At 38.3% G+C, this 12,457-nt stretch overlaps 1 protein-coding gene across 1 annotated transcript in view; it reads left to right on the top strand.

Annotated features, from left to right (window-relative positions):
- The window catches only part of CR1 (complement C3b/C4b receptor 1 (Knops blood group)), a 120,981-nt gene that overhangs the window by 95,804 nt on the left and 12,720 nt on the right, over nucleotides 1–12,457 (top strand). The window contains exons 18-20 of the mRNA XM_067711107.1: nucleotides 1,740–1,925; nucleotides 3,772–3,795; nucleotides 4,808–4,883. Of these exons, the coding sequence (XP_067567208.1) occupies nucleotides 1,740–1,925; nucleotides 3,772–3,795; nucleotides 4,808–4,883 (286 nt within the window). The remainder of the gene's footprint in view (nucleotides 1–1,739; nucleotides 1,926–3,771; nucleotides 3,796–4,807; nucleotides 4,884–12,457) is intronic.

Raw genomic sequence — 12,457 nt, 5'->3', positions numbered from 1 at the left:
TAAGCCTCCAGCACGAATAGGCTAGAGGGAGGATTTCCAAATGGCATTTGCTAGCACTGTTGTTATCTCGGTAGAGTGAGCTCCCCAGAGTGGCTGCTAACAGTGTCTAAGGGGAATCCCAGTTGCCTGCTGCCTCTCTGGGAGGCTCTTCAAGATTAGCAAGTAGGTCGGACTGAAGCTCTTTTCAAACTACTGCCTCTGTGCTGGGACTCGGAGCATATGAGACTTTGCACGTGCCCTATAAGAGTGACATTTTTGTTTCCTATAACCCTCTGGCACTCCCGAACATAAGCCCCACTGGGTTTCAAAGCTAGGGGGCTCATCTCCCTGGAGCAGGACCCCTGGCTGGGGAGCCCAGTGAAGTGCTCAGACTCCTCACTCCTCGGGGAGGACCTTTATGATTGTGATATTCTTCCCATTTGTGGGTCACCAACCAAGGCTGTGGGTCTTGACTGTACCATGTCTCTACCTCTCCTATTCATCTCATTATGGTTCCTTCTTTATCTCTTTAGTTATGGAAATTTTTTTTTTTCCGCTAGCATTCAGGTCATTTTCATAGGTAGTTGCTCTGTAAGTAGTTGTAATTTTGGTGTGTCCATGGGAGGAGGTGAGTTTAGGGTCTTCCTATGCTACCATCTTGAACACCTTTCCCTAAAAAGACAGATTCTTAAATTCCATTCTCAAGAACTCTCTGATATGTTGAGGTAGAGTCCAGAGGTCTATTTTTAACAAACCCATCAGAATATTTTGATGTAGCAGGACCACAGACCATATTTTGAGAAATGCCACTTTACCTTGTTGGTTTTTATTTTAAAAAGAGAACTTAGTCTAATTTTGAGACCATTACAACTGAAAAGCAGGCTTTGCTTGGAAGGTATCAGTGGCAAGGCAGAGAAAGAAAGCAAAACAAAGGATGGGCTTGTTCACCGAAAACAAATAGACTGCCAGTTATTTCTCTAGCAAAAATGGTCTTGCTTGGGATCAGCAGAGAATTGCGGTTTGGGGTCTGCAGCCATGGTGAGCCACATGCAAGTCCCCGCATAGCAAAGGAAGGAGAACTGTTTTAACAGAAGGGAAAAGAAAGTTGTAAGGGCTCTAGCAAACAAAGAGTCCATGGCTTTTCCTTGCTGATTTGCTGCTAGGAAAGAAGAGGAGTCTTTCTTCTTGCTGTTGAGCTCTGCTGTCATCACAGTGTGTGAAAGCTCCCCCTTCTGGTCTCCAGACTCTATTTAATTATTTAATTTAAGGTTTCTATTTATTAATTTTTACAAGGTAAATGAGATAAAATTAAGTAGAAAATTAATACTTTAAATTCAGAATCATAATTTATTAATTTCTTTGTTCTATGTATAGAAATGAGCCAGAAATATGCATTTATTCAAGAGACAAAATACCTGTTGCATACCTAAAGAGAGTTAAAATGATATTCCTGTTTTCTTATGGTGTGGCCCAAGTGGTTCCAAGGCTGGAACATGGTTATCCTAATTCCTAACCTTTCCATAACTTTCCTGTTGAAGAGTTAACAATAATTTAAGGTATGATAATTTAAAATAATTATAAGCAATATATTTATATTCCCTTGCTTTACATAAAAAGGGAAGTCAGAGAATTTTAAATAATAAGATGTTGTAGGAGAGGTATCAATAATTTTTGATGGAAGACATGACTCATCTTTGCTAGAAGCAAAGTTTCAACTAACAGTAAAATATCAATTTCTTTTTTTCTTTTTCTAATTTCAGAAGTAAAGTGTAGCCTCCCACAGATTATGAATGGAATCAAGAAGGAACTGAAAATAAGAAAAGTATATCACTCTGGAGATAATGTAACTTTGGAGTGTGAAGATGGGTATACTCTGGAAGGCAGTCCCTGGAGTCAGTGCCAGGAAGATGACCTGTGGGACCCTCCTCTGGCCATATGTACCTCTCGTAAGTGCAAGTGCAAGGAATGTAGGTCCTTCCCAGCCCTGGTTACTGTTCATTCATTCATCTGTACTGACACTGAATGTGGTGGTGTGCCATATGGTGTGCATTAGCTAAGAGCTAAGGAGTGCAGTAAGAGTCCCTAATTCTTCCCCAAAAGCCCTTAGCAATGAGAATAAGGCAAGCCTGGCTCCTCACACTTCTTAACCCATCCATCTCTCCTCAGGGACTCCTCTGAACCTTTTTTGCCCATTATCACTCTATTGCTGCATACATTGCACAGTAATAATTTGATTACATCCTATGGGTCTTAAAATTCAGTAGCAGATTAGTGGTAGAGCAGGCCTTCAAGAATGTTTTCAGCATGAGTCGGGGATCACCTTCCAACTTGCAGAGACTAGCTGGCCGGTCTCCCACACTGGTGTAGACTACAGGATTTTAACCTGGTACATTGGATACAGTGATTTAGGAATCATGTGTCATTGAGATCTGTAGAAGGGTAGCCTTCTGCTGGCAACTAGAGGGTGATGTAAAATAGAAAATCCTAAACCTTAAACTTGTACACATCAAGTAACAGATGAGCAAAATGAATAATGAATAACCTTCCTTAATCTAAATTAGTCTTAGCCTTCTCTTCTCCCCCATTCTTATCACTCTTACTTAAATTATGTGGTTGAATACCAAGACTGTCCAAGATACAATTTTTTTACAGTTAATGCCTTAAATGCATTAACAAAGCTCACTCGCAAATAATATTTCTAAATTATAAACTTGATACTCCCTTAATATCAAATTATATTCATTTCTTTGGCAAAAAGATCACTGCCTATCTGAATGTCTTTTGAGTATTCTAACGATGTGGCTGTGAGAGACAGAAAATTCACATAATGTCGGGGGACTGACCTGCCAGATATTAAAATAGAAAGTCACAATACATAAATCATTTTATATCACCGAAAATAGACTTATCTTTATTAAAAATGGAATAAAGTAGATATTAATAAAATAGAGCTAGTATAAATAGAAATTAAAGTATCTTACAGAAAACAATCTAATAACGGAGACACCATCAATCCAAGGGGAAGAAAAAGATGATCAAATAGTATACGTAGCACTGAAAAAATTTGGAACCTTTCTTTATATCTTACAATAAATACCAGATTTAATAAATAGTTAAAAGTTTTAAAAGTCAACATAGGAAAGCTAAAGTAGAAAAGGAAAAAAAGAAGATAAAACAGCTAGAAAAAGAAAAACAACTTTTGGAAAATTTTGATATGATAGAGAAAATTATAAAAGGTCAACAAATTTGACTTAGAACTTATGAACTTTTAAAAGTAAATAAGAAAGCAGTAGACAGATGAGAAATATGTTAAAAATATAATGAAGTGTTAATAATGTTATACACATAGCAGTAGTGTTGGTTGTGGTAATAATAAAGGTTGTAAAAGTTAACATATGTTGAGCACTTAATTCAACTGTTCAAAGATTAGATATTCTATAACTATGTAAAAACTTAGATGCATGAGAAAATGTACTAGAAGGGAATGTACTAAAGTATTTCAGGATAGTAGGATTATGGATGATATTTTTCTTTTGTTCTGTTTTATAAACTCTCTGCTCTAATTATACTACTTTTATGACAAAACAGTAATTTTAAAAGAAAAAAACAGACTTTGCTGCGTACACAAAATAATATGAGATTGTGTGACTAAAACCAATGGCTTTTTATATTAGAGAAAAGTTAAGAATCTGTACAGAAAAAAATCAGGATGAATTATAACTGGCTGAGAGCTCCTGTTTGATCATATTGTGTGCCAGACTGATGTTTTTTGTGGCTTTTGCTTCCTTTTAGGCACGAGTGATGAGCTCATAGCTGGTAAGTTTTATGAAGGGTTTGCTGAGAAAACATCCTTAACAGTAGGTATCCACTGATAATAAGTGAAATGTAAAAAGAGAGATCAAAATATCCTAGACTGCAATTTTAATTAGAAAGAAAAGAATAATGAATTCAGGCCATAGTGTAGCAAAACTGGTATCCTTATATGCATATAGAGTGAGTGTCCTTTATCAAAGTTGCCTTACTATCTTTGAACCATTATAAAAAAAGAAGCATTCTTCCTATTTTAATGTGTCTGGAGAAGGCAACTTGCTCTTTAGTTTATAACCTGGGAATAGTCTTCAGGATGGTAGTCATGCCCATTTGCATAAATTGAAAGCCACAAAGACAAATTTTCTAAGCCCATTTCTGTGATCTGCCTATGTGAGAGGAATAGTTTTGTGGTAGAGTTTCTAAGAGAATCAGTAGAGTCTGCTGCATAGAGTAGCTCGTGCCTTGCGCCTCACACAAGAGACATGCAGGGTCATGGCGAGCTGAGCAGAGGAGCTCCAGTGCTTGTTCCCACCCACCTGTTGAAAGGCTGCTGTTGGACAAAGGCCACAAACTGCTCTCTCACTGCTCATTTATAACCCTGGGGTAATAAGACCAATATGCTAGATTAAACCTGGAGCAGAGGGGAAATCTTAAAGATAAGCCTGTGGGGGGCGTGTTTTAAAAACAGAATTTATACTTACTTTTTATTGGTTTTTTTTTTTTTTTTTTTTTTTTGCGGTACGCGGGCCTCTCACTGTTGTGGCCTCTCTCGTTGCGGAGCACAGGCTCCGGACGCGCAGGCTTAGCGGCCATGGCTCACGGGCCTAGCCGTTCCGCGGCATGTGGGATCTTCCCGGACTGGGGCACGAACCCGTGTCCCCTGCATCGGCAGGCAGACTGTCAACCACTGTGCCACCAGGGAAGCCCTATACTTACTTTTTAAAAACTCATTAAGACACAGTTTGAAACCTACAGTTTATATTTTCCATGCATTTAATTACCATGTTTTACTGCCTAGGCATGTTCTTTGGTATGATCCTCTTGATTTTACCTGTCATTGTTTCCTGTTTGATAATTCTAAAGTGCAAAAAAGGGTAAGTACGGCCATATTCTCCTAGAATATGTTTATAACTCTATTTGCTGCTTCTTGGAAGCCAAAGAGATGTAAAATATGTTGACCTAAAACAGATAGACTGCCAGTTATTTCTCCAGCAAAAATGGGTTTATTTGGGATCCACAGAGAATAGCAGTTTGAAGTCTGCAACCATGGTGAGTCATATGCAAGTCCCTGCATGACAAGGGAAGGAGAGTGCTTTTCTTGGGAGGAAAAGGAAGTTGGGCAGGCTGTAGTAAACAAAGAGTCCATGAGTTTTCACTGGCTGAGCCCTTTCCAGGAAAGAAAAGGAGTCTTTCTTCTTCCTGCTAGTCTCTGTTGTCTTCCTAGGGCAGGAGAACTCCCCCTTCTGGTCCCTCAACTCTATTTATTTTTGGTTTATGGGGATTAATTTTTTACAAAGAAAACCTCAAAAAAGAAGTACTGCATAAACAGAGGTGATAATTCTTATAAAGAAGGCTGATGACACATATTAGGCATAAAGAAGGATTTATACTATTAAAAACAAAAAAATTCAGCTGGGTAAATTTGAAGATCTAATTGGCTTTATTAAAAGATTCATGGATTGGGCAGCATCCCATTTAGCAACTAGAAGGATGCACAGAGGAGTTGTACAAACGGAAGGTTTTCATAGGAAGAAGGGTGGGGCAAAGGAGCTATTCAGGGAAACAAGGGTTATTTTTAAATCAGGACATCTTCTTTGGAGGCAGGGCAGAGGTGTTAGACAGCAAGGATTTATGAAATTGATTACCTCTTCTTCCTCTGGGAGGTGGAGAGGACCTACATAACAGATTACCTTATTGATGCTGACCAGAAAATTTCAGACTGGTTGATTAAGATTAATTTCTGCAGGTCAAAACTGCAATTAAGTCTTGGGATCAAATGGTTCCATTTTGTGTCTGTTACTTTCTTTAAAAAAATATATATGATAAGAAGAACACTTTTTTTAAAAGCATAGAATTTATGAAGGACTCAAATTTTGCAAAAGAGAAAATAGAAGGAATTTTTACAAGGGTGTTGATGAGAATGTTGGTATCCTTGTTTTGCTAAAACATTTCAGACTCCAACCTCTATACACTGACCCTATCAGGGCACGAGAAGTTAGAAAGTGTGTCCCACTGGCACACATACCCAGGCTGTCAGTGTGGAAGAATTAAGGTTTTGCATGGGTATTTTAAAAAGATAATAGTCTTTGAGATTGGTTCAAGATGAAGGAGTAGAATGACCACTCTCACTCCCTCTTTTGAGAACACCAGAATCAAAACTAACTGCTGAACAATCATCAACAGGAAGACACTGGAACTCACCAAAAAAGATACCCCACATGCAAAGACAAAGGAGAAGCAACAATGAGACTGTAGGAGGGGCACGACCACAATAAAATCAAATCCCACCCAGTCACACTGGGTGGGTGACTCACAAACTGGAGAACACTTATACCATAGAAGTCCAGCCACTGGAGTGAAGATTCTGAGCCCCACGTCAGGCTTCTGAACCTGGGGGTCCGGCAATGGCAGGAGGAATTCCTAGATAATGACACTTTGAAGGCTAGCGGGATTTGATTGCAACATTTTGACAGGACAGGGGGAAACAGAGACTCCACTCTTGGACGGCACACACAAAGTAGTGTCTACATTGGGACTGAGAAGAAGGAGCAGTGACCCCATAGGAGACTGAACCAGACCTACCTGCTAGTGTTGGAGGGTCTCCTGCAGAGGTGGGGGTTGGCTGTGCCTCACCGTGAGGACAAAGACACTGGCAGCAGAAGTTCTGAGAAGTACTCCTTGGTGTGAGCCCTCCCAGAATCCACCATTAGCTCCACCAAAGAGCCCAGCTAGGCTCCAGTGTTGGGTCGCCTTAGACCAAAAAAACAACAGGGAGGGAACCCAGCCCCACCCATCAGCAGACAAGCAGATTAAAGTTTTACTGAGCTCTGCCCACCAGAGCAACAGCCAGCTCTACCCACCACCAGTCCCTCCCATCAGGAAACGTGCACGAGCCTCTTAGATAGCCTCATCCACCAGAGGGCAGACAGCAGAAGCAAGAAGAACTACAATCCTGCAGCCTATGGAACAAAAACCACATTCACAGAAAGATAGACAAGATGAAAAGGCAGAGGGCTATGTACCAGATGAAGAACAAGATAAAACCCCAGAAAAACAACTAAATGAAATGGAGAGAGGCAATCTTCCAGAAAAAGAATTCAAAATAATGATAGTGAAGATGATCCAGGACCTCAGAAAAAGAATGGAGGCAAAGATTGAGAAGATGCAAGAAATGTTCCACAAAGATCTAGAAGAATTAAAGAACAAGCAAACAGAGATGAACAATACAATAACTGAAATGAAAAATACACTAGAAGAAATCAATAGCAGAATAACTGAGGCAGAAGAATGGATAAGTGAGCTGGAAGATAGAATGGTGGAATTCACTGCTGCAGAACAGAATAAAGAAAAAAGAATGAAAAGAAATGAAGACAGCTGAAGAGACCTCTGGGACAACATTAAATGCAAGAACATTTGCATTATAGGGGTCTCAGAAGGAGAAGAGAGAGAGAAAGGACCAGAGAAAACATTTGAAGAGATTATAGTGGAAAACTTCCCTAACATGGGAAGGGAAATACCACCCAAGTCCAGGAAGTGCAGAGAGTCCAATACAGGAGAAACCCAAGGAGAAACACACCGAGACACATAGTAATCAAATTGGCAAGAATTAAACACAAAGAAAAATTATTGAAAGCAGCAAGGGAAAAATGACAAATAACATACAAGGGAACTCCCATAATGTTAACAGCTGATTTCTCAGCAGACACTCTACAAGCCAGAAGGGAATGGCATGATATACTTAAAGTGATGAAAGGGAAGGACCTACAACCAAGATACTCTACCCAGCACTGATCTCATTCAGATTCCATGGAGAAATCAAAACCTTTACAGATGAGCAAAAGCTAAAAGAATTCAGCACCACCAAACCAGCTCTACAACAAATGCTAAAGGAACTTATCTAAGTGGGAGACACAAGAGAAGAAAAGGACCTACAAAAACAAGCCCAACACAATAAAGAAAATGGAAATAGGAACATACATATCGATAATTACCTTAAACATGAATGGATTAAATGCTCCAACCAAAAGACACAGGCTTGCTGAATGGATAAAAAAACAAGACCCATATATATGCTGTCTACAAGAGACCCACTTCAGGCCTAGGGACACATACAAACTGAAAATGAGGGGATGGAAAAAGATATTCCATGTAAATGGGAATCAAAAGAAAGCTGGAGTAGCAATACTCATATCAGATAAAATAGACTTTAAAATACAGAATGTTATAAGAGACAAGGAAGGACACTACGTAACATTCAAGGGATCAATCCAAAAAGAAGATATAACAATTATAAATATATATGCACCCAACATAGGAGCACCTCAATACATAAGGCAACGGCTAACAGCTCTAAAAGAGGAAATCGACAGTAACACAATAATAGTGGGGGACTTTAACACCTCACTAACACCAATGAACAGATCATCCAAACAGAAAATTAATAAGGAAACACAAGCTTTAAATGACACAATAGACCAGATAGATTTAATTGATATTTATAGGACATTCCATCCAAAAACAGCAGATTATACTTTCTTCGCGAGTGCGCACGGAACATTCTCCAGGATAGATCATATCTTGGGTCATAAATCAAGCTTCAGTAAATTTAAGAAAATTGAAATCATATCAAGCATCTTTTCTGACCACAACGCTATGAGATTAGAAATCAATTACAGGGAAAAAAACATAAAAAACACAAATACATAGAGGCTAAACAATACGTTACTAAATAACCAAGAGATCACTGAAGAAATCAAAGAGGAAATCAAAAATTACCTAGAGACAAATGACAATGAAAACACAACAATCCAAAACCTGTGGGATGCAGCAAAAGCAGTTCTAAGAGGGAAGTTTATACCTTTACAAGTCTACCTCAAGAAACAAGGAAAATCTCAAATAAACAATCTAATGTTAAACCTAAAGGAAGTAGAGAAAGAAGAACAAACAAAACCCAGTGTTAGCAGAAGGACAGAAATCATCAAGATCAGAGCAGAAATAAATGAAATAGAAACAAAGAAAACAATAGCAAAGACCAATAAAACTAAAAGATGGTTCTTTGAGAAGATAAACAAAATTGATAAACCATTAGTCAGACTCCTGAAGAAAAAGAAGGAGAGGACTCAAATCAATAAAATTAGAAATGAAAAAGGAGAAGTTACAACAGACACTGCAGAAGTACAAAGTATCCTAAGAGACTACTACAAGCAACTCTATGCCAATAAAATGGACAACCTGGAAGAAATGGACAAATTGTCAGAAAGGTATGACCTTCCAAGACTGAACCAGGAAGAAATATTAAATATGAACACACTAATCCCAAGTGATGAAATTGAAACTGGAATTAAATATCTTCCAACAAACAAAAGTCCAGGACCAGATGGCTTCACAGGTGGATTCTATCAAATATTTAGAGAAGAGCTAACACCCATCCTTCTCAAACTCTTCCAAAAAATTGCAGAGGAAGGAACACTCCCAAACTCATTCTACGAGGTCACCATCACCCTGATACCAAAACCAGACAAAGATACTACAAAACAAAGAAAATTACAGACCAATATCACTGATGAATATAGATGCAAAAATCCACAACAAAATACTAGCAAACAGAATCCAATGACACATTAAAAGGATCATACACCGTGATCAAGTGGCAGTTATCCCAGGGATGCAAGGATTCTTCAATATACGCAAATCAATCAATATGATACACCATATTAACAAATTGAAGAAGAAAAACCATATGATCATCTCAACAGATGCAGAAAAAGGTTTTGACAAAATTCAACACCCATTTATGATAAAAACCCTCCAGAAAGTAAGCATAGAGGGAACCTACCTAAACATAATAAAGGCCATATATGACAAACCCACAGCCAACATCATCCTCAATGGTGAAAAACTGAAAGCATTTCCTCTAAGATCAGGAACAAGATGAGGATGTCCACTCGCACCACTATTACTCAACATAGTTTTGGAAGTCCTAGACACAGCAATCAGAGAAGAAAAAGAAATAGAAGGAATACAAAATGGAAAAGAAGAAGTAAAACTGTCACTGTTTGCAGATGACATGATACTATACGTAGAGTACCCTAAAGATGCCACCAGGAAACTACTAGAGCTAATCAATGAATGTGGTAAAGTTGCAGGATACAAAATTAATGTACAGAACTCTCTTGCATTCCTATACACTAATGATGAAAAATCTGAAACAGAAATTAAGGAAACACTCCCATTTACCATTGCAACAAAAAGAATAAAATACCTAGGAATAAACCTACATAGGGAGACAAAAGACCTGTATGCAGAAAACTATAAGACATTGATGAAATAAATTAAAGATGATACCAACAGATGGAGAGATATACCATGTTCTTGGATTGGAAGAACCAATATTGTGAAAATGATTATACTACCCAAAGCAATCTACAGATTCAATGCAATCCCTATCAAATTACCAATGGCATTTTTTACAGAACTGGAACAAAAAATCTTAAAATTTGTATGGAGACACAAAGACCCTGAATAGCCAAAGCAGTCTTGAGGGAAAAAAGCAGAGCAGGAGGAATCAGACTCCCTGACTTCAGACTATACTACAAAGCTACAGTAATCAAGACAATATGGTACTGGCACAAAAAAAGAAATATAGATCAATGGAACAGGATAGAAAGCCCAGAGATAAACCCACACACCTATGGTCAACTAACCTATGACAAAGGAGGCAAGGATATACAATGGAGAAAAGACAGTGTCTTCAATAAGTGGTGCTGGGAAAACTGGACAGCTACATGTAAAAGAATGAAATTAGAACAATTCCTAACACTGTACACAAAAATAAACTCAAAATGGATTAGAGACCTAAATGTAAGACCAGGCACTATAAAACTCTTAGAGGAAAGCATAGGAAGAACACTCTTTGACATAAATCACAGCAACAAATTTTTTGATCTATCTCCTAGAGTCATGGAAATAAAAACAAAAATAAACAAATGAGACCTAATGAAACTTCAAAGCTTTTGCACAGCAAAGGAAACCATAAACAAGACAAAAAGACAACCCTCAGAATGGGAGAAAATATTTGCAAACGAATCAACGGACAAAGAATTAATCTCCAAAATACATAAACAGCTCATGCAGCTTAATATTAAAGAAACAAACAACCCAATGCAAAAATGGGCAGAAGACCTAAATAGACATCTCTCCAAAGAAGACATACAGATGGCCTAGAGGCACATGAAAAGCTGCTCAACATCACTAATTGTTAGAGAAATGCAAATCAAAAGTACCATGAGGTATCACCTCACACTGGTTAGAATGGGTATCATCAGAAAATCTACAAATAAAAAATGCTGGAGAAGGTGTGGAGAAAAGGGAACCCTCTTGCACTGTTGGTGGGAATGTAAATTGATATAGCCACTATGGAGAACAGTATGGAAGTTCCTTAAAAATCTAAAAATTGAATTACCATATGATCCAGCAATCCCACTACTAGGCATATTCCCAGAGAAAACCATAATTCAAAAAGACACATGCACCCCAATGTTCATTGCAGCACTATTTACAATAGCCAGGTCATGGAAGCAACCTAAATGCCCACTGACAGACGAATGGATAAAGAAGTTGTGGTACATATATACAATGGAATATTACTCAGCCATAAAAAGGAACGAAAGTGGGTCATTTGTGGAGACGTGGATGCATCTAGAGACTGTCATACAGAGTGAAGTAAGTCAGAAAGAGAAAAACCAATAATGTATATTAATGCATATATGTGGAACCTAGAAAGTGGTACAGATGAACCGGTTTACAGAGCAGAAATTGAGACTTATAAGTAGAGAAAAAACATACAGACACCAAGGGGGGAAAGCGGCAGAGGTGGGCAGGGGTTGGTGTGATGAACTGGGAGATTGGGATTGACATGTATACACTGATGTGTATAAAATTGATGAGTAGTAAGAACCTGTTGTATAAGTAAATAAATAAAAATTTTAAAAAACTAATAATAATCTTTCATAAACTCCATTTATTTTTTAAACTTGCCAAAACCTTGTAAGGATTCAGATCTAAATAAAGAAATGTGGGTTTTTTTTGTTTTGTTTTGTTTTGTTTTTTTGCAGTACGCGGGCCTCTCACTGTTGTGGCCTCTTCTGTTGCGGAGCACAGGCTCTGGACGCACAGGCTCAACGGCCATGGCTCACGGGCCCAGCCACTCTGCGGCATGTGGGATCTTCCCAGACCGGGGCACGAACCTGTGTCCCCTGCATCAGCAGGCGGACTCTCAACCACTGAGCCATAAGGGAAGCCCAAGAAATGTTTTTGACTGGGAATAGAACATACACAGCTTGTGTACTAGTTGATGTAATTATAACAAAATCAATGTGGTCAAAGTCAATGAGATAGGAGCAAACTATATCCAGGAGAAACAGTTTGAACTTTAAATGAACAGTTTTCT

The sequence above is a fragment of the Pseudorca crassidens genome, chromosome 2, assembly GCF_039906515.1.
Source record: "Pseudorca crassidens isolate mPseCra1 chromosome 2, mPseCra1.hap1, whole genome shotgun sequence".
NCBI lineage: Eukaryota > Metazoa > Chordata > Mammalia > Artiodactyla > Delphinidae > Pseudorca > Pseudorca crassidens.
Note: the sequence above shows the minus strand (reverse complement) of the source record. Positions and strands in the feature narration are given on the sequence as shown.